Raw genomic sequence first — 19,820 nt, 5'->3', positions numbered from 1 at the left:
TGAATGTTCAATCTGTTCTTATTTCTATTCCCTTTAGTTTAATTATTATTAGGCTTCTGTAAATTATTTTCATATTAAAGTAAAGTAACACAAAATATTTCTAAAATGTAAATATTTTTATTGTTATTCCTAGTATTACTATTTACTACAGGCCATTTTCCTTAACCACCCACCTTCGTTTACAAGTAAACCAATCTGTACCAAATTAGCGTGCTAGTATCGAGGATATCTATCAAATTCGCAATGTAGAGCTCGCGCAACAGGCGTAGGCTGTCACAGACATTTCATTAGGCCTTGGTCTCCTATTTACGCCGTAGGTCGCGTCCAGAGTCACGCCGTAGGCCGCATCACGATGCTCACTATAGAAATGTACTGATGCGGTCGCCCTCACACGCCGACGTTGGCGCGTAGATGTAGTGAGTATCGTGACGCGGCCTACGGCGTGACGCTGGACTCGACCTGCGGCGTAAATAGGAGACCCGGGCCTTACTGCCACCTGACGCGACTCTACCTACTGAGAATTGGACGTAGAGATGTGCTTTCCATCCCCATTAGCTCAAATAGACGAATTACTCAATACTCGAAGAAAAATATAGGTAAGAACTATTTTAACTATTTATTGTTTGTTACTATTTGTACACAACCCGCAAAAATACACCATGATTGGACTTAATTGGTCTGGACTCTGTGAGAAATTGTAAGGGCTCCCACATGCAATACATGATAGACTACTATTATGTCATCTTCATATAGGTACCTACGTAGGTATTATATATAAGTACAACAGACACGGCCGGTCAAGCAGTTGCAACTGCATCAGGTGGTAGTCAGAACTTTACCAATTGCAGTCCCAGGCTGATTCTGCTCGATCTAATCTATCAAATTCGTACAAATTTCTCGCTTTGCAAAAGGTGTCTAGGTATGGTCGGCAACAAAAGCATTTCTTTATCTCATAGGTCTAGGTGTCAAAGAATCTTGATCAGATAACAGTCCCCAAGTCCCCATCACTAGCGGTCGTCCTTACGCACACCGTCGGTCGACCGGTCGTCGGACTGGTCGGTCGCTTCCCGCTTGGATCCGTATGCAAATGTTATTGCACCCGACATCACTACCCAACAAGCAAAATGGTCGAATAAGGGCCCATTTATAGCACTTAAAATCGAATAAGTATTGATTAATGGCTGAAATTTTACTAGATTGTGCCATAAAAGTGGTACAGCTATTAATAAGCATTTTTATCTAATTTGCGCTGTAACAATGTCGAATACACATCTACTCGACCTATATTCGACCTATATAGCCCGTTTATTCGACATTTCTATAAAAGCTGCTTTATTTTATTTAACGCACACATTAGTGCTGAAAGAGAGCTTTAAGAGTTATTAATTCGCTTATTGATTGTTCAGGTTGCTATTATAGAACTATTACTCATCATTGTATTATTTGGATCTAATTTGCTGAATAAAAGATTTTATTTTACTATACTGCATCATTGTAACTCTTATAGCTTCATTAATCGACATTTCGAATAAAAGCTTTCAAATAACTGTAATAGCTCACATACTATTTGAAATGCTCTTATGGCACATTAATTCGATAAATAATTCAGTAACAGCATTTTGGTTACGTTTATACAGTTTATAGTATTTTAATGTGACAAGCAAATAAATAATTCTATTGCACATTCATTTTTTTATTACGTGATAAAATGGATTACAAGTCATGGAAATTAAAAAAGAAAATTAAAACAAAGATACGGAAAAATTCAAACTAAGGTTCAAACAAAGTATTTGTCTCAAAATTCGTCAAGTGCGATGGCCGAAACGTCAAGTGGTTCCGTTGTTCCACAGAAAACAACTGAAGAAATCGTGGGCCTGGTGTCTCGGTCCATAAAACATATCCTCCCTTCTCAATTGTCTGCACAATCTTGAAAACCATTCTGGAAAAAAAGCGTGATTAGTATCTTTTCTGCTTTATTCAAGTTGTATACTTGCTTGCTTTGCAATCAATCAATCACTTTTAAATGTTTGCTATATTCTATTCTGAAAATCAATGTAATAAATTTTTCATCGTGTGAAGAAAATGAAGTTTTTTTTTATAATTATATAGTTGCTAATTTATCATTAAGTATGAAATGAAGCAAATATGAACCAATCGTTAATTAATTACATTTAATAAAATACATCAAATGACATTCACCCCAACTCGGGTTAGTCAAGCTAAGGATTTTGCATTGAGGAACCCTAAATTTATTTCATGATGGCCGCTGGTTTTGCTATTAGTGCAACATTGTAACTATTATTGCATCAAAAATCGATTAATAGTGCTGTAATAGCGATATACGAACAAACATGGCTATTATTTTATTTTTATAATTTATTTAATTAATTTTGACCATATTTACTATTTTTTAAGAAAGATTTAACGTAGCCCTTAAACATATGTTAAAGAATTCCTATTACTTTATCGATAAGGTTAAATGCGCCTAAGATTTTTCGTATACGAATGTGTAAAATGCAACAATAGAAATTGCACTAGTAATAACTCATTTAGTTATTAATGGAGACTTACTTACCTTTATGCTTTTGTAATCAGTCATTACGATAGATCAGTCACAATAATCCACAGATTTTCTTCCATATATTTTTCTGCAACAGTGTGACTAAAATTCAGCTAAATAGTGGGGAAAAAGTAATTTTGTTGCATTTATCCCACAAAAATGAAGAGTTGTAGCAACTCGACAGCTATTATTCTACTTATTAGTCGATTAATGAGCACCACATCGCTGTTACTGCACCCTTAGTGTAGAAGCTGCAACAAAATTGCTATGACAACCCTAAATTGGGTACAGTTTACTTTTACTCGACTTTTAACCTACTATATAAGCTTCTTGGTTACAATCACTCGACTTTCATAGCACTGAATTGCTGTATAATTTGTGCCCTTTTCGCGTCGAGACAGCGCTGCCGTGACCATTATTCGACTAATTACGGGACTTTTACAGCACATATTAGCAAAACAGGAACGTGGCCGTTACCTTTATTGCACATATTTTTGCTACTTGGGTATTAACACCTTTAATTAATATAGTCTCGTGTCTATTCTGGCTCGGCTGCCCACGACTTGTAAGAGTTTTGAGGCCCACTTGTCTTAATTAGCCGTTAGCAGGTTTGAGGTGATTAATTTTGTGCGACAGCTTCTAATGTGGTGATTTATAAAAGAGTTTCAATTCAAGGCCCCTTTAAGAAAGAGTTAGTTATATCGAATTAGTTTTAACTACTGAGACATTTGTACATAAGTAAGATATGAACATGCAGCAAACTTAAGCATATATACAATAAGATTCTAAAATTATAAATTATATAGTATGTACCTCCTACATACCATTTAGCCAGTTAGTGTCTATTTTGCTGCCTACGCAACATAATTATAAGAAAGTATGGATTCTGATCCTGGGACATATCTTGAAGTCAAATTCAATACAATTTGAATCCAAAAATCGTTGCCATAACAAGTTCGCGATAGGGAGCCGGATCATGTCACCTCAGTAAATACATAAAGTTAATCTCAGTGGTCATTCCACTGATAAACGCAGTCAAATCACCAAGTGTCTGGCTCATTAGAATATAGATGAATCTGGCATTATAATAAGCAGAGATAAGTGACTGGACGGTGGACGCGTGCCATTTGTCTGCTTAACTCTAATGTACAAGCAATAAAGATAAGTATATTGGGAAAAAATAGAGATCATAATTATCGACTTTGGTTCTTGCTTGAAATATTTATCATATAAAATATGTTACTTAGGTAAACTTATTTTCAGTTACTGTTACTATTTTAAAGAACAAAAAAGTAGTTATTTTTTATTAACGAAGTCTTCTAGAATTTATGCCGGAATAATGAAATCTAGTAGTAAAACCCAAACTTTATGGGTCATGCTTCGAAACTCCAACATAAAATTATCGAAATGGTCTGTTTATTTCAACAACTCAATATTGTAAGTTGGTCGTTCTCATTATTTTGTTTAAAATATACTTTTGTTAGTATCAAACTTCGACAGATTTAAATTTGGAACTGCTTAAATTACGCTATTTTGGGTAAACGCAGGGGGAAAACGATTTTCCTCAATAAAAGTACGAATTGAAAACAAGATATTACACAATTACTTACGCAATGTAAAATAACGAAAAAGATTCACGGAAACTGGTAAGAATCTTATGATTTTGGTTCACTTACCTTGCTTAGTAAAATTCTGTTGTGACGTGGTTAGTGGTTATACATACTTACTAACCAAAACAATGTAAAGCACCAAATTTTTTACATCTCGTCGTATATGGATTAAATATCTCATAAAATGCGAATATTTTGTTTTTTAACAATCCACTGTTAATTTCTAACAAATGTTTATAAATTGAGGTTCTACTCTTGCAAGGATAGCTTGAAGCTGCACTCAATTCACTGTTAGAGAACAAGCCGTATTTCTGCGAAGCCTCAAATCTAAGAAGAGCCTCTCACTTATTTGGGTGTCACAGAATACCTTTGGCATCGAGTTTCATTCATCTGTCCATCAATATTACTGAACAAACAAGTTTTTTATACACCAATTCATCATATTTCGCGGGTCATTAAACTCTGCTAATGCTAAGTCCGAGACAAGTGAGTTTCACATGTTTTATTTATAAAATGTTATGTTAGTGTTATAGTATACGTCCTATAGTCGTCGGTGTTACGTTATTGGAAACATAGTGATTCATTAGAGTACACGTGTCATTTCGTTTGTGCACTTTCGCTTATGAAAACATTACTTACGTATTTATTTACTTAATTATTTATGTAATGTGTACAGTACAATACTTTATTTTGAAATAATTATGTATTAAGTATCAACAGTTTCATACAGTGAAAAAGATAATCTCAATTCAGTGACATTGAGCTTGATCGTGACATAGAAAGACTTCACTCAAATTCAGTTTTAACAAAACACCTGTATTCACATTATGTAAAATTTATTTTATACCTACATATTAAATTACGTTTACGCTTTTTCAGTTACATCACCATTGAAAATGATACTGCCAGAAAATAAACGTACTTATCTGAAAGTTACAGCAGATAATATGTATACTTATATAGCTATTTTTTCTATTATTATCCAATCTCGTAACAAATGGCAAGTTAACCGCGTGCGCCCAACCTTCAAAATAGTGACGTGCCGATCCATTTCATCCAAATCACTTCAATAGCTCAGAGAGACAGAGCGATTAGTCTCCCGCCATTACTAATGACAGCTGTCAAAGTTGCCGCGCAAACCAGAGACAATACCGGCTAAATATAGACGGACGCGTCTGCGTTCGCGACATACCAGGGATTCCCTAGGCGGAGCCGGAAACTGTACGTGATACTTTCAGCACCCACTAAATATAGAATGAAGGTGAAGGAAAGGTGGCGAATGGTGTTACACAATGGGTTGAGTACTGAAAAAGATTAACTTGTACAAATCCTTGTTTTTGCGAGCGGAGGGTCAGATTGTAGGTGTATCCCTGAATTTCTATGGAAAACCTAAGGCTAGAAACCTAAGAAAATAAGCTTGCTTCGACCATAGAAGATCGCTTCAGCTTTATACTAGAAAGTAAGAAAGAACGAAGAAAACTATGGTATAGGTAATGGTTAGAATACAGAATATAGGCGCCCACGCATTCTTGCCTTGCATTCATTGACCGAAGGGTCGCAACGCAAGGGAACACTTGAATAACCATGAGTAAAGGTAAATGAAACCACATAATAATGAAACGAAGTATTTGACAAAGTTAGTCGGGAGATATTCATAATGAGCAAGCCCAGTTGAGGAGCTGAGCCTCCGAATTAGGTCCTTGGTTCGTGACCAGGCATATCCAGCTACCTTACTAGGTAGACCTACTATAGTGTGTATCATAATATGGATTTCCTTATGGAGGTGGATGGTTTTTGTACGATGACCATTCGTTTAGTTGTTCATCTTCTATCCATAGTTATTGAACGCTATAGCTTCTGACAGCGAGCTATCGTCTCCACCTTTTTTAGCCAGAGTGAAGAGTAGGTATCTAGCCCATGTCACCATAGCGACCATAAAAGGACAGTCCAACACACTTGCGGATTTATAGCATGCATTGGCTAAACTAAGACGACTACGAAGATAAAATTGCGCCTCCAACTCGCTCTGGACTGCGTGTAATTATTTTCACAGAACAATTCGCGCCTATCATCGCAAAGACAAATTGCTGTGACATAAAAAGTGGTCAGATATTTACATTGTACTCTTAATATAGGTGGCGCCAACTGCAATTATTCATACTACGAACGTACGAACCGTGTAAAAACAAACGTATTTCTCTGTTATGAAAATAGCTCTTTAACAAGTACCAGAAATACTTACGATGTTGCGAAGGAAACTGGATTTATGGTCTCAGAAGAAGGAACACGCACTGCAAATAGATCCAAAAAGAGAACGCTTAAGATATCTGTAGTTCTCGGAAGATTGATCGTATTGTAGTAATCATCTTCTTTTTCTTTTATTGCTGGCCAGTCTCATCATCTCGATTTGAAAGTCCGCTTTTATGGGCTAGCGATTACATACTCTTTGGTGGAACTTTTTTGAATATTGCGTTGCTAGGTTCCTCTTTCACAATGAGGCCGAGCTATTCCCCGTCATTATGTAGTAGTTAGTGGCGTTTACTGTCGGGTGCGGGCCGCGGGGGCATTGTGTGCGGCGCATTGTGTGGACCGGTAGGCCGGGTGAGCGGCCTCCGACGCACTGTGCAGTGTGTAGAGTTGCACACCTATGTGTGTAGGCGCCCTGTTAAATAACAGTTGAAAATCGCGCGTCAAACCTTTTAACCTTATTGGCATTTCTGTGAAGGATGATAGGATAGGTGTAGGATGAATTTACTCTGCGTTCCCATGTAAATGATAATCTTTATATCCGGATGCATTTCATAATATCAACACAGAATATTGATTATTTTCATGTTTACATAACCGCAATAAATCAGTGCATATCTCATAAAGATATCGTAGCAAAGATTAACTATATGGGTTAACATCAAAAATATAGTTTTATCAAGATGTTGGCAGCTGTCTAGATCCAAGAATACTTTTAATTTTATCGTAAAATTTATTTCAGAATTTGAATCTACGACTTATGCTTCAAAATCGATTCATTAAACTAGTATCTACATAATACCTAATTATTCAATGCCATGTACTAGACTAGGAGTTTGTTATATGGATAGTTGGATAGCCTTAATGCTCTAAATCTTCATTATCTTATGTTTGAATAAGACCGTAGTGAAGTCTAGGTCATACATCATCTTATTAACACAGTGAAAAAGTAAGACTTTACAGCTACATGTGTCTCTTTTCTTCTCTACGACTAGAGAGAGAAAGGTATCGCCATCCATTTGTAGCGATAGTTTGAGGTGTTATAAGATCGGTTGGAGGATTAATCTTAATTTTACACTTATCATGTCAGAATATTAGATAAAAGTTTGTGTTTTATCGGCCAATCTGCATAGGCCGTAAAGATTAAAGATGTTGATGATTGTCCATAAATATACAGGATGGTAAAAAATAGATTTGAGCCCGAAAGGATCACTCACAAAGAAACACTCCAGATCTAGGTATATCCACCAACCCACTCATAGATCTTTGACTTCTTCCTTACATTCGATCTTTAATAGTTTTAATTTTCATTCACATGTAATTATAATTTGCACAAGTGTGTCAATAATATCGGCAGATACAGTTTGTATTTGCTCAAGTGTATTCGGCACTCGGTCACACTTTCAATAAGTAGATACCGTAAAATGCCTACCTAGTAGTCGATATGAAATTTTGGCAAACCAGCCACTGAAGGGTCATTTTAGCTTTACAAAAACAAACGAACGAGAGCTGTCATGCAATCGACACGTTTAATACAACCACATAGAGTCGTGGTTCGAGATAGAGCGCTGCGAAACTCAATTTTTCGTTAGCTAAAGTGACCCTCTGTAGCAAAAGAACCGAGCACTATAATTTGTCAAGTTCTTGATCAACTTTTACAGTGTTGACATACGGAGTTATTATTATTACGTACATGTACAGAATTATTATAATTATGCACATAGCCTAATTAGCGTAGGCGTATTTAATTTTGACATATATTTTCAACATCTTGACATGATCTTGTGATATTTATTTTACCTTATTGAAACTTTAACTTACCGTTTCATTTTGTTTTTAATCATAGGTAGGTACTTACGAAAGCTATCATGCAATCGGCATGCTTAAGTCAGGACTCAGGACCGATACCACCACACACGTTTAAATCGTAGAACAACGTTTAAATTCAGCCAATGAAATGCTAAATACCTTTTTACAGAGAATCACAGACAAGAATGAGAAAAAAAAACTATATGTAAGTCTCAAAGCCTGTTGCCTTCGCTCGTTAACAATTACTCAAGATAATGGGGCAGCCTCTTTGGTTCCCGCTCATAAAACGTTTACAGGGAGTTCATAAATGTTAACAGGCATTAAATTTAATGATACGGCGCCAGAAAGGGACCATAGACAAATAAAAAAACAAACAGAATAATCGACGTGCCTCGGGTGGCGCCAGCCTTATCACCGCCGTGGCACGTGGGGGTTTTAGGTGTCTCACTCCCAAGCAGGTATAGCTTCCCGTGATGTAATCTTGTAGGGAGGGATTCCCGGACTTTTGACTGACATCCGTCAGAATAGGCTGTGGTCGGACGTTGACTTTTGATGGAGGAAATAGGGTAAGGACATGAGTAGTAGTAGGTACACAAAAAACATGCTGTACAGTGTACATAATATCTGAAGCTTACGCTTGCCTAAGCGACTTTCTGGATAGACTATACATATACAATACAGGACAATAATACAAACTGTGATATTAATGTAAGTACAAATTTTCTAATCATGTTGATTATTCCTAATGTGTCCTAAAGGGCAGGCGACCTTACCGTTACGTTCCTGTCTACTTTCCTTTTATCGAACCTTAATTTACTACGCACGGTTATGTAAACAATAAACAACTGTAGAGAATCGGTGCCACGTTTTAAATAATACGATTTTATATGGAAACGCGTCTTTTATGGCAAATTGACGTTCTTGAACGCAGCTGTCAATCAAAGCCCGATTTGGCGCAAATCTACAGAAGAAAGCGTCTCCATTTAAAGAAGAATGTCCAGTGGCGGATTTACAAATTTGCCGCCCGTAGGCCATTCAATTTTTGCCGCCCCTACTGACTTCCGAAATTCAATTTGTTAGTTTAATCCCGTTATTAGTATGATTGTGAACTTAATGATGTGGATATTTCTATGTCTATCTGTCACCAACTTCAAATGTTTCATCAAATCTTATTTAAGGTTCCGTACCTCAAAAGGAAAAAGAAACCCTTATAGGATCACTTTGTTGTCCGGCTGTCTTTTTCTCAGAAACGGGTAAAAATATCAAAGCTGACATTTCGCAAAGATATACAAGGTGGGCCAAAAGTAATCACCCTATTGGAAATTGCTCTCATTTGTACAAATGGCCGCCAATTTCAAATTTGTTTTGATATTGGTGGACTAGACAAATGCAGAATACAAGTTGACAAGCCATGGAAGCCACACTTCCCAAGAACGCCAAATAATTTTGTATATTCAGTTTTCGGGTCGCCTTTTTTTCGTTTTATATGTCATTTTTCCCCGCAATATCGCCCGATTTAACGTTTCAGACAGTTTTTGTGGGTGTTTTTTCAAGACCCGTGTTAATGTGAATAAGCCCGTGTCTCTGGAAGCCCTTAAGGACAACATTCGACACGAGTGCGAGAATCTCTCGCCCGAAGGTCTCGCTGAATTGATGAGAAATGCCATAAAAGGAGCCCATAGGGCAATCAATTGTGACGGCGCCCATTTGGCCAATATCATCTTCTAGACTTTACCAATAAAATTTTAAATGTTCAAATAAACATAGTTAATAAAAAAACAGAATCGAAGTTTTTCATTTAGAAAAAAATTTGAGCCAATCAATATAGGATGACTTCTTTTGATTTGACCTTGTACAAATGTACGGCATCGACAAACTGGTAAAATAAATTAATGAAAAAAAAAAGTTACCTTCCATACATGTAAAATGGGGATGATTTTTTTCGTTGGTGTAAGGTATTGTAAAGGTCTTTCAAAAATATCAAAGGTCTTCTCAAACCATTTTTTTATTCAGTTGGTTTGCGAAATATTAAGCTTGAAACTGCGAATTCTTGGTAGACTCAAGTGACTGTATGGTCCAAAAATATCACTGATGTACTTAGTACATATGACAAATTTCCACATTATCCACATATTATAACTACCATTACAGCCGTTTCCAGTTTCTCCAAATTTGAAAGTATTCCCGCCGCTTCTTGTCGCGTTACAGGCTTTTTAGTAATATCATATTTGATTGATTTCAAAGAATATGCCAAGAATCTCTTACATGCTTCTTTTCTTCTGACCATCGTCTCAAATTCACTCTATTCCGGGTTTTGCCTTTCCCGATTTCACTCATTTATTTAAGCCAGCGTTGTGTCGAGTTTACAAAAAAAAATTCCTGAAGCAGCATGAAAAAGCGTCAATCTTGGCTAGTTTAAGACGTGACATAAGTTATGCATCGCGCTCACTCACATCGCGCAGCCTCAAGAGCGAGCGCGACGACGTAGAACTTTTGTCACGACTTAAATGCGCCCCGTACTAGCCCTTCTGAGCATGATTCAGCAGCCTCAGTTGCCACTAAATTCAAAAAATATAGGTACATACTGATTATATGACAGTGTGTATATTTATATGTAGATTGTGTACACGTAAATTTATATTTAAAAAATCTGTAAAATAAAAAATGCTAAATTTGCCGCCCCTCTAAATCTGCCGCCCTAGGCACTGGCCTTTTTGGCCTATAGGTAAATCCGCCACTGAGAATGTCGCCGACTGTTCGATAACGAGTTAGTGACTTGTGCCCTGCAGTACATGCAGTAGGTACAGTCAAGTGCATTACCAGGTAAACAGTCATGTCTGTACCGTATCAAACGCACAAACCTAAATTTCAATGAATTTATAGCGCGGACAATCAAAGCCACCCATTAAGCACAACTGTATGACTGTAGTAAGTACTTCGAATGTCCATATAATGGTCTAGTACAAACGTAGCTATGTACGTAGCACTGTAGGTAATTTTTTAACAGCATACACATGCTAAACGCTGTCAAGAGGCTGACGATAACAAATCAATGCGCCAAACTTCGTAAAAAAAAACCGTTAAACGTGGTTTAATTTCATTGTATTAGAGCATATTATTATTTTTTATACCACCTTTCAGGCAACAGAACAAAAGTTAAACGTTCTACCCAGTAATTATTATTACACCTTGTCAAAAAGGCGTTATCAGAGAGGAAATAAAACTTGGCGATAAGGTACTTGGATGCGTCTATTTGGGCACAGATTAAAGATGGGAATTACGTAATGAGGAGAGGAGTCTGTGCTTTCGCCAGACGATGGTCGACTGTTGGCGGGAAACCATTGCTCCTTGCGGGTCGTGAAAAGAGTTTTAACTTTTTAATCTATTTTTATTCATGCCTGAGGTTTTAACTTCTGAACGGCCAGTGTCTTTTAGTGATTAGTTATTTATTTAAGTTATAAATTTCATATTATTAGAATTAAGTTAGTTATTTTTAAATTTGCTCTTATTTAACAATTAATTGGATAAAATGTGAAGGTAATAATCATGTTAACAATTCCGTAGTTTTTTGTTTATTTTTAATTTAGTCCTATTAACATTTTTTTCTTTGTTGCAGGTCCACTAACATGAGAATTCATCAGAGCCGAAGACAAATATATTCGTTATCAATATCAAATTACAAGCACAAAATATCGTAACAGTGTTTATTCGTTGCTTGAACATATAATCAAGTACTTATAATCATAGGATTAATTATCTAAAATGAATCGGTAGTAGTTGCTATGCAACAACAATATCCGTAGCATAATAAGGGCGGTTTTACAATTAGTTAAAATGGTGACAATTTGTGGAAGTGACATTCGGGTGCTGCGAAAAATGGATGTGAGGTGTTCTATATTCAAACTGTTACTATTTCAAATGTTTGTGACGTGGTGTGGCGGCATGAGCATTGACAACGTCCACGTCCAATATCCTGCCGATGTGGAGGAAGATATCCAGAATAGCATCAGACAACTTGTGCACAATGGTAAGTCCATTTTCGTTTTTTTTTGTTTTTTTTATGTAAGGTGAAACAGGTCCGAACTTAAAAAATAATTATGCAGTCTAACGTGAATCATGTTAAATTAAAATAGCATTAGCATTGCAAAAACGAAACGAATGCATTCGGCCGTCCGCGCCCGGATCATCAAAGTGTAAAAGAAATATGAATGATAATTCCCAGACCTGTCAGGTTTAAATTAATAAAAATGGGATCACGACAAAAACAATTAATTCGACATATGACAAGGGTCTATTGTGAGATTTCAAAGTGCAATCTCTCGCAGATGCAACGACTGTTGTTTTGCACTTGTCACTTATTTGTCAAGCTTGTCACTCTGAATTCGAGCTTTAGATAATTGGATACATGCCTTTATGATACGTCTCAGTTCATCTTCATAGCAGAATGGTATAACTAATTTTGTATTAAAATATATTTTATACACACGGTTGGTTTAATAAAATCCAGTCGTTTCGTGTAGAATATTTTATTAAAAATATTAATTAGTTCATGAATACCATTCAAAAAAGTTTCAATATAAATAACTAAACGAATTGGTGTGCATTTCAATTACTATATAAGTAAAGAAAACAAACACACTGTAATGTTGAGGAGCAATAAGTTTAGTCTCAAAGTCTCAATGCTACTGTTGCATAAATAAAAAAAGATATCCGAGTAATTTAACCCCTTAGGCGTTGTATTTCAGATTGCGTTCTTTTTGGTGTTATGTTTCACCGGTCTGAAGGCAAAATTCCGATGCGGCCAGGTATTGTAAGGCTTTTTTTGGCCGCCAGTAAATGCTATGTCGGGAATTCTTCATGACTTCCTAGAGATTGTATTCCTAAGGGCATGTTTCACATTGTCTGGATAATGGCTACCTGTGGGATAAAAAGACATGCTGTTACTGTTTTTAGGTTTTAAACAGTGACAGCATGTCTCATGGTTATCAATGTTATCATTATAATCGAACAGTATATTTATCCTGTACAAAAAGAGGATCATGTATATGCATGGCAGACTAAATATTGATCTATTAAACATGAAAATCTATTTTTGCAAGGCAGGTGTGTTAAACTATGAAGTGATCGAGTTCAGAACGACTTGTAATTTCAATAAAGATCCGAAAATAGCGGGGTGTAATGTAAGCTCAGTTTGAACTGTTATGTAGTGTAGGTAGTTCAGATACGTCTATATACAATTTATAGGCCACATAGGTTTAAATTCGCACCGTAAATAAGCCGTCTATTTTGCATTTCAGACATTTTCCATAAAATATTCAATAAACGTTATTTAGCATAGCGTTGTTCATAGCGTTATTTAGCAACTTCAGAGCCGCTCGATTATTGTTTGTGACTACTCGTACACAAGTAAGAATTTAAATAAAATAAAATATAAAAAAGATAAAATTTCAAACCATAACTTTTTTAAAGATATCACCTATTAAATAAGCAGGAGATAATAGGATCAATTTACAGTTAATGATGTTCAAAGGACAAGCATAGAATAAATGAGGCTCAAATTCATAGCTCTCCGTGCTGTTTCTCTGTAGTAGTGTAATAAACACTGCGAATTTGTTAAATATCAATGTAAATGCAATTACGTTTTGTGAATGCAATTATTTCCTGCCAGTGTGTCCGCACCTCTAAATCATTCGGTTAGTCGTTAAATTCCAATCGATGTGTGTTGACGGGATTTATGAAACAAGAGTTTGTGTTGTGTTTTGTTTTGTTGTGTGTATTTTTCGAACTTGATTTACACAAGTCAATGAACCGACGTTCGGTTTGCTTGCTTAGGTCCCACAAGTTATTAATTGCGTAATTAATTAATTTTATAAACGAAGTCTGCTAAATTTTATTGAATAGAGGAAATGACAATGGCGCATGTATTTTGATTTTAGGAATATTAATATTTTATTTAAATACATAATATAGGTATACATGTTATTTTGTAGCGATTAACCAAATATAAAATAAATCATTCGACCAGCAGTCAGTGGTACACATAAGAAGCCAAAAAAACAACTAAGTACCTACTACATCAATACTTCGCAAACCCTAGGCTGAAACAAGCTGGCAGGAAGCTGCACTAAAACGGAACAACGGCTCAACAATCGTTACCTGACACCGCAACGTTATCATCTCACATCCTCCAAATTAAATTAGAGTAACGGAGGCCTTATCAACACGTTATCGCGGGAAAGTGTAATGATCTTATTCCGTTATCGCTGGGACAATATTGACTGTGCCAATCTCGAGGTTTCGTGCAAAAAGTAGGCTTATCGTGACGTGTGACGCGCGCTGTGACGTCACGATTGAACAGATTTGGGTTATAATTATTTATAAATTATCTAGTTATGGATAGCCTATGGTAGACGAGTTCTCGAGTGGAGACTACGAACAGGCAAACGCAGCATGGGACGCCCTCCTGCCCGCTGGACTGACGACCTTGGGCGGGTAGCCGGTAGTGGTTGGATGAGAAAGGCCGAGAACCGAGTGTTGTGGCGCTCCTTGGGAGAGCCCTATGTCCAGCAGTGGATGATTATTGGCTGATGATGGATAGCCTATAGGCAGCAGTCGCAGTCGACGACCTTTGGCTGGTAGCCGGTAGTGGTTGGAGTAGGAGAGGCGTGGACAAAGTAATGTTAAAGTACAGTATAGTCATTCATTATTTCCATACCAAAATTTCACCAAGTACACACAAAGTATACACAACAAACTGGTATAGAAAAAGTTGTTTTGCCCAGCTTTACATGCTGCACCAAATAATGTTAACTGAGCGCTGATATTCTGCTGAAATCTCAAAAAAACGTAGTATAGTAAAAGTGCTATCATGCTATTCATGCTCCTTGGGAGAGAGAAACCTATGAAACATAGGATATGTTATATCCAGTAATGGACAATTATTTGGCTATAGTCTAACGATGATTATCATATTCAAAAACCACTGTAAGTAGTATGTACTTATATGTAATAATATCTAAGTATACATATAAGAAACTATATTTAACTGGGTTAAATGGAAACTTTTACATAAGGGTTTTACTTCGTCTGAGATACAGTTAGATTAGATTCGTGATGATCATATAAGTAGATACAAAATTACTAACGTACTATAAAGTGTGCGTGATGAGCCAGCCAATGCAAACTTATTGAAAAATTTAATCCAATTTAGTCATAGTTCCACACGTGAACCTTGGTTTAGGAGAGACCACTTAAAACTCATATACCTACCTAGGCTCTTAGTGCAATGAATGGGTGATTCATAATAATAGGCATACCATTTACCTAGTTGTCATGGGTGTTATAAACAGCACATAATAGTCACGAATCCACTCAAAACATCCGCCGTAGTTTCTTGTTACATCAGAGTTTGACTTACGGTTCTGTGATAGTGGAGATACGGCTATTTACTTATGACTTCACATGTGTTATATGAAAACTAAATAATGACGGCGGTTGCTTTCCTTATAGGTAGGTCTAGGTACAAGTGTTATATTTTATAATCTTATCTTGAATTTAAAATGACTTGCAAACGTTAAAAACTTTATGGACATTATACAATACACATTTAAATCTTTCTTAGGTAGACTATCAAATCAAATACGCTTATTAACCATCTTCTTTTGCTCTAGTGTTTGTCAGGGACATGTTTAAAAATAGATAGGTACCCTCTACATATTATGACACGTTTTATAAGGTACAGTTCTTTTTTTTAATACCTAAGTTAATAATCACCATTTAACTCAGCACACCGCTGAATTTCAGCCCACTGAAAAGCTCCAAAGGCAGGCATACGTATAGATTATGAAAACTAAATCACGCTGTATTCGACAACTAAGACCTAACTACGACGGCAATTATTAATAGTAAATGAAGCAATAATATCGAAAGACATGGCTACTACGTAACTTTACAGTAGGTGGTAACCTATTATTGAGAATAAATAATTGATGAATAATTTAATCTGGTTAATTTACTTAAGCCACGGGGAGCCTTAATAAAGAGAAACTAGTCTTCGTAAGAGCACTTAAGGTTTGAGATTCTAAAGTAACTTCTGTGGTGTAGGAGTTAAGGATATTCTAAAGGTAGTTTTTGAGAAATGAAGTAGCCCATACTTGTATCTACCTCTATAGTACCACGTCGTATTAATGAGTTATAAAATTTAATAATCTATGTAATGATTTAGTTTACATTCGATCAGAGTCGAATTTGATGAGTGATCTTTCCGCCAATAGGTCAATATACCCGACATATTAAGTAACTTTCATAGGTTATGGGTTAGGAAAAACCGCTGTTTCATAGTTAAGTAACTACGCAAAAAAAATGTATGAGCATATTTTTTTGATACTTTGTAGAGCCTAAATAATAACACGGATCTTTGGGCTAAACCTCCATCGCCAATCAAAATACCTAATAAATTCAATTATAATCTTATTAATTCAAAATACGTAACTTTAATTCCTAGAACCTATTATTTATTTATACATAGTTACTTCAGACAGACACCCTGCGGTGCGAAACTCATTTTGATAGATTTTTCTGGTAATCAAATGTCAAAGGCAAAGTCTAATCACAAAGTCTAATGATTGAGGTAGGTACCTAATTATTTGAACCATGACCTAACGCCCTTGAATGAGTAGAATTAATAACGACCTACAAAAAATAAGCAATCATATTTGATCTTTTATAAGTAGGTATTGATAAAAGTATTCCCAATAAAATAAAAAAAAATAGATGAACTGTGTGGCAGTGTAAAGATAACTAAAAACCTAGCCGGGTAAATCAAATACATATTTGAACGTCTAGAAACGGTAAGAGCTATAGTGGGTATTATAAATAATCATAATTCACAGGGAGGTTCAAATATTTACAGTCGTCCATAACCCGTAACGACCCGCAAATAAACAGAGTGGTAAAAATGTTCCATGAACTCCTACACTGTAAAAAATCCCACATACTAAATCTATCGGGCGTAAATACTGAGTGGGATTTCATTTGAGACTAACACGAAAGGAGGTTATTAAATACCAATCGATAAATTTACTAAAAATTAATTATAAAAATCATTTAAAATATTAATTGCTCACCATTGAAGTTTGTCTACCACCTCATATTCATAATGACGGTTGTACATTGCACTTCCATCGAGTAATTCCCTTATAAAATTCCACCTTATTTAGTGCGAACGACAGCGACTGATAGGTTCACTTACTTCGCTTTTTACTCCCATTAATGCCTCTTCGACTATGGAGGACGGATGGTCAGACTAGTGGCCCTCTTTGATGGAAGACTTTCAACCAATAAGGAGTGCGAAAACATGGGAGCTGTCATATAAATCGATGAAGGAACATTTTATCACTTTCATGATCTGTCTATTGCCTAGCGTTAGCCATAGTTGATTGCTAATGTCAGTCTAGGAATCTAGCATCATATTATAATAACTAACGCCGTTTCGCAGAATATCTGTCATTTGATGTCGATATTATCATAGGCATAGATAACACTTGTTGGCAACTGACTTGTAGAAATGATTAGACCTTGTTTTGTGTTCTCCTTTACATAGATATGGGCACCTGATGGATTTTTATTTCTTAGTAGGCAGGCACGGCCTAAAATTATCTGTGGTATGGCGCCAGGCGTCAAGTGAGCGGCGCCGGTCGCGTCGCCTGGTTTGACCTACGCTCGGTCACAGATTACGCCTTGTTATCCCGCCGTTTGGGCGATGGGAACACAGATTAGAATTTCAAAAGAAGGCTGGGATGGGGTTAGATAGGCATCTTAATTTGGTTATGGTAAACGGAGATGGTTTAAGTCAGGGATGCACAGACTTATCAAGACTAGGGGCCGCTCGGACAAATTATGAACTGATGGCGGGCCGCCAGAAGTATAGGTAATTAAAGACAAAAAATAATTGATAATAATGTTAAAATTGAAAAATAATTGATTTATTTTGAAGCGTGGCATAGTGCTTACAATCTTTTTTTTATTTATTCGGCTTAAATTTTCATGTAAAACTGCTTCCGAACATTCGTTTGCAAGGCGTTTTCGATTTTTTGACGATTTCGTATTGAAAATTTAGTAGTTTAGTCACATATTATAGGTACAACCAAATAAGCTGGCACATTTTCAGAGCAGAGTTTATACCCAACTCTTTGTACGTATTTTTAGTTCAGCATTTTTCTTTCGTGAAATTTGTTGCGTAAATCTTGGTCGTTTTGAATGTTGATAATTTTTAACTGCATTATCAGGACTTTTAAGTTCCTGGACATCCCTTTGCTTTTCTGTCAGAAAAAATCAAATAACTAATATATGTACTTATTAAATTAAGAGATCGTTCCAGTGTCAATTCAGGACTTATAGTATAATACATACTATACTTACTGTATAATACAATATTCGCTTTCGATGTCATCAAGGAGTGGTTTGAATTACCTGTGATTGAGTACTTTTCGAACATATCTATTTAGAATCAAATATTTTTCGAATGTACGAGAGTATTATTTTTGCTGTTGGCGGGCCACTAGTATTCGATCGGCGGGCCGCATGCGGCCCGCGGGCCGCGGTCTGTGCATCCCTGGTTTAAGTTAACATCTAAGATTTTTAAGAAGGTTCTTTTGTTATTTTCGACTGCAGCATATTTGAAATATTATCTCTACAGAAAAGTGACTAGACTTTATTACACAGTCTCATCAGGTGACAGCTATCAATTATATAGCATATTATCAATTAGTTAAATTTAATTCCTATATATTATATATATTATACAATAGAACCACGTGCTAACAATGTTATCATAATCACAGAGTATTTGCAGCGACAGCATTTCTATGAGTCCACACAAAGCGCAGACGCGGTGGTTGTAACGCTGTTTCCGCCATTCTGAGAATTATGTGTTGTATGATACGAAAACAATAAGAAATTATACAGAATTTAAAGCGATTTATACTACCTTACTACTTACCTACTAGGTAAGTCATTAAAATGGAGAAAATTCTCGGAAACTGTAAAGGAAATGGTTTGGACAATCAGCATAAAAATGTAGAGCAAATTATTTATTTATTTATTTATAGACACTTTATTGTATACACAAAACAAAGACAAAAACATGAAGACAGAAAAAGTAAGAAGTACACAAAGGCGGGCTTATTGCCAAGAAGCAATTTCTTCCAGCCAACCCTTGGTTGGTGGAAAACTAAAGTGATATTCACACGAAACTCTTTTATACAATAATAAAAATAAAATAAAAAACAATTTAAACTAGACATAGAACTATACTAACGACTAACATGTCCAAAATATACCTATAAATTAGAATGACTAATGCCTATTTATTTAACCTACTTAAATAATAATAATACATACAGATACACATATAAAAAAAAAAAACTAAAAGACAAAAAATACCTACTTAATATATACCGACTAACTATGTTAATACATACATATATAATATATTATATACATAAATAAATATAATTTACCAACCTAAGGTTTGATGATAATGATCCTTTACGCTCTTTTTAAAAGTAGCAAGCGAAGGTGATAGTCGCACGTTC

The 19,820-nt window shown here is 35.8% G+C and overlaps 1 protein-coding gene and 1 long non-coding RNA gene across 3 annotated transcripts in view; one reads left to right on the top strand and one right to left on the bottom strand.

Moving 5' to 3' along the window:
- LOC105385429 (A disintegrin and metalloproteinase with thrombospondin motifs 7) overlaps positions 1-19,820 on the top strand; it is a 92,378-nt gene that overhangs the window by 16,075 nt on the left and 56,483 nt on the right. The window contains exons 1-2 of one of the 2 annotated variants that reach the window (XM_048628606.1): positions 11,542-11,763; positions 11,843-12,253. In XM_048628606.1, coding sequence (XP_048484563.1) covers positions 12,061-12,253 — 193 coding nt within the window. In that variant the 5' untranslated portion in view covers positions 11,542-11,763; positions 11,843-12,060. Of the gene's footprint in view, positions 1-11,541; positions 11,764-11,842; positions 12,254-19,820 lie in introns of those variants that run through there. The other variant, XM_048628605.1, reaches the window with a different exon arrangement.
- On the bottom strand, positions 1,678-3,071 carry LOC125490170. Its single transcript, XR_007267520.1, has 2 exons — positions 2,576-3,071; positions 1,678-1,939 (listed from the first exon to the last, which is right to left on the bottom strand). It is a non-coding gene; the product is annotated as an uncharacterized LOC125490170 (long non-coding RNA).

The sequence above is a fragment of the Plutella xylostella genome, chromosome 21, assembly GCF_932276165.1.
Source record: "Plutella xylostella chromosome 21, ilPluXylo3.1, whole genome shotgun sequence".
Lineage (NCBI taxonomy): Eukaryota > Metazoa > Arthropoda > Insecta > Lepidoptera > Plutellidae > Plutella > Plutella xylostella.
Note: the sequence above shows the minus strand (reverse complement) of the source record. Positions and strands in the feature narration are given on the sequence as shown.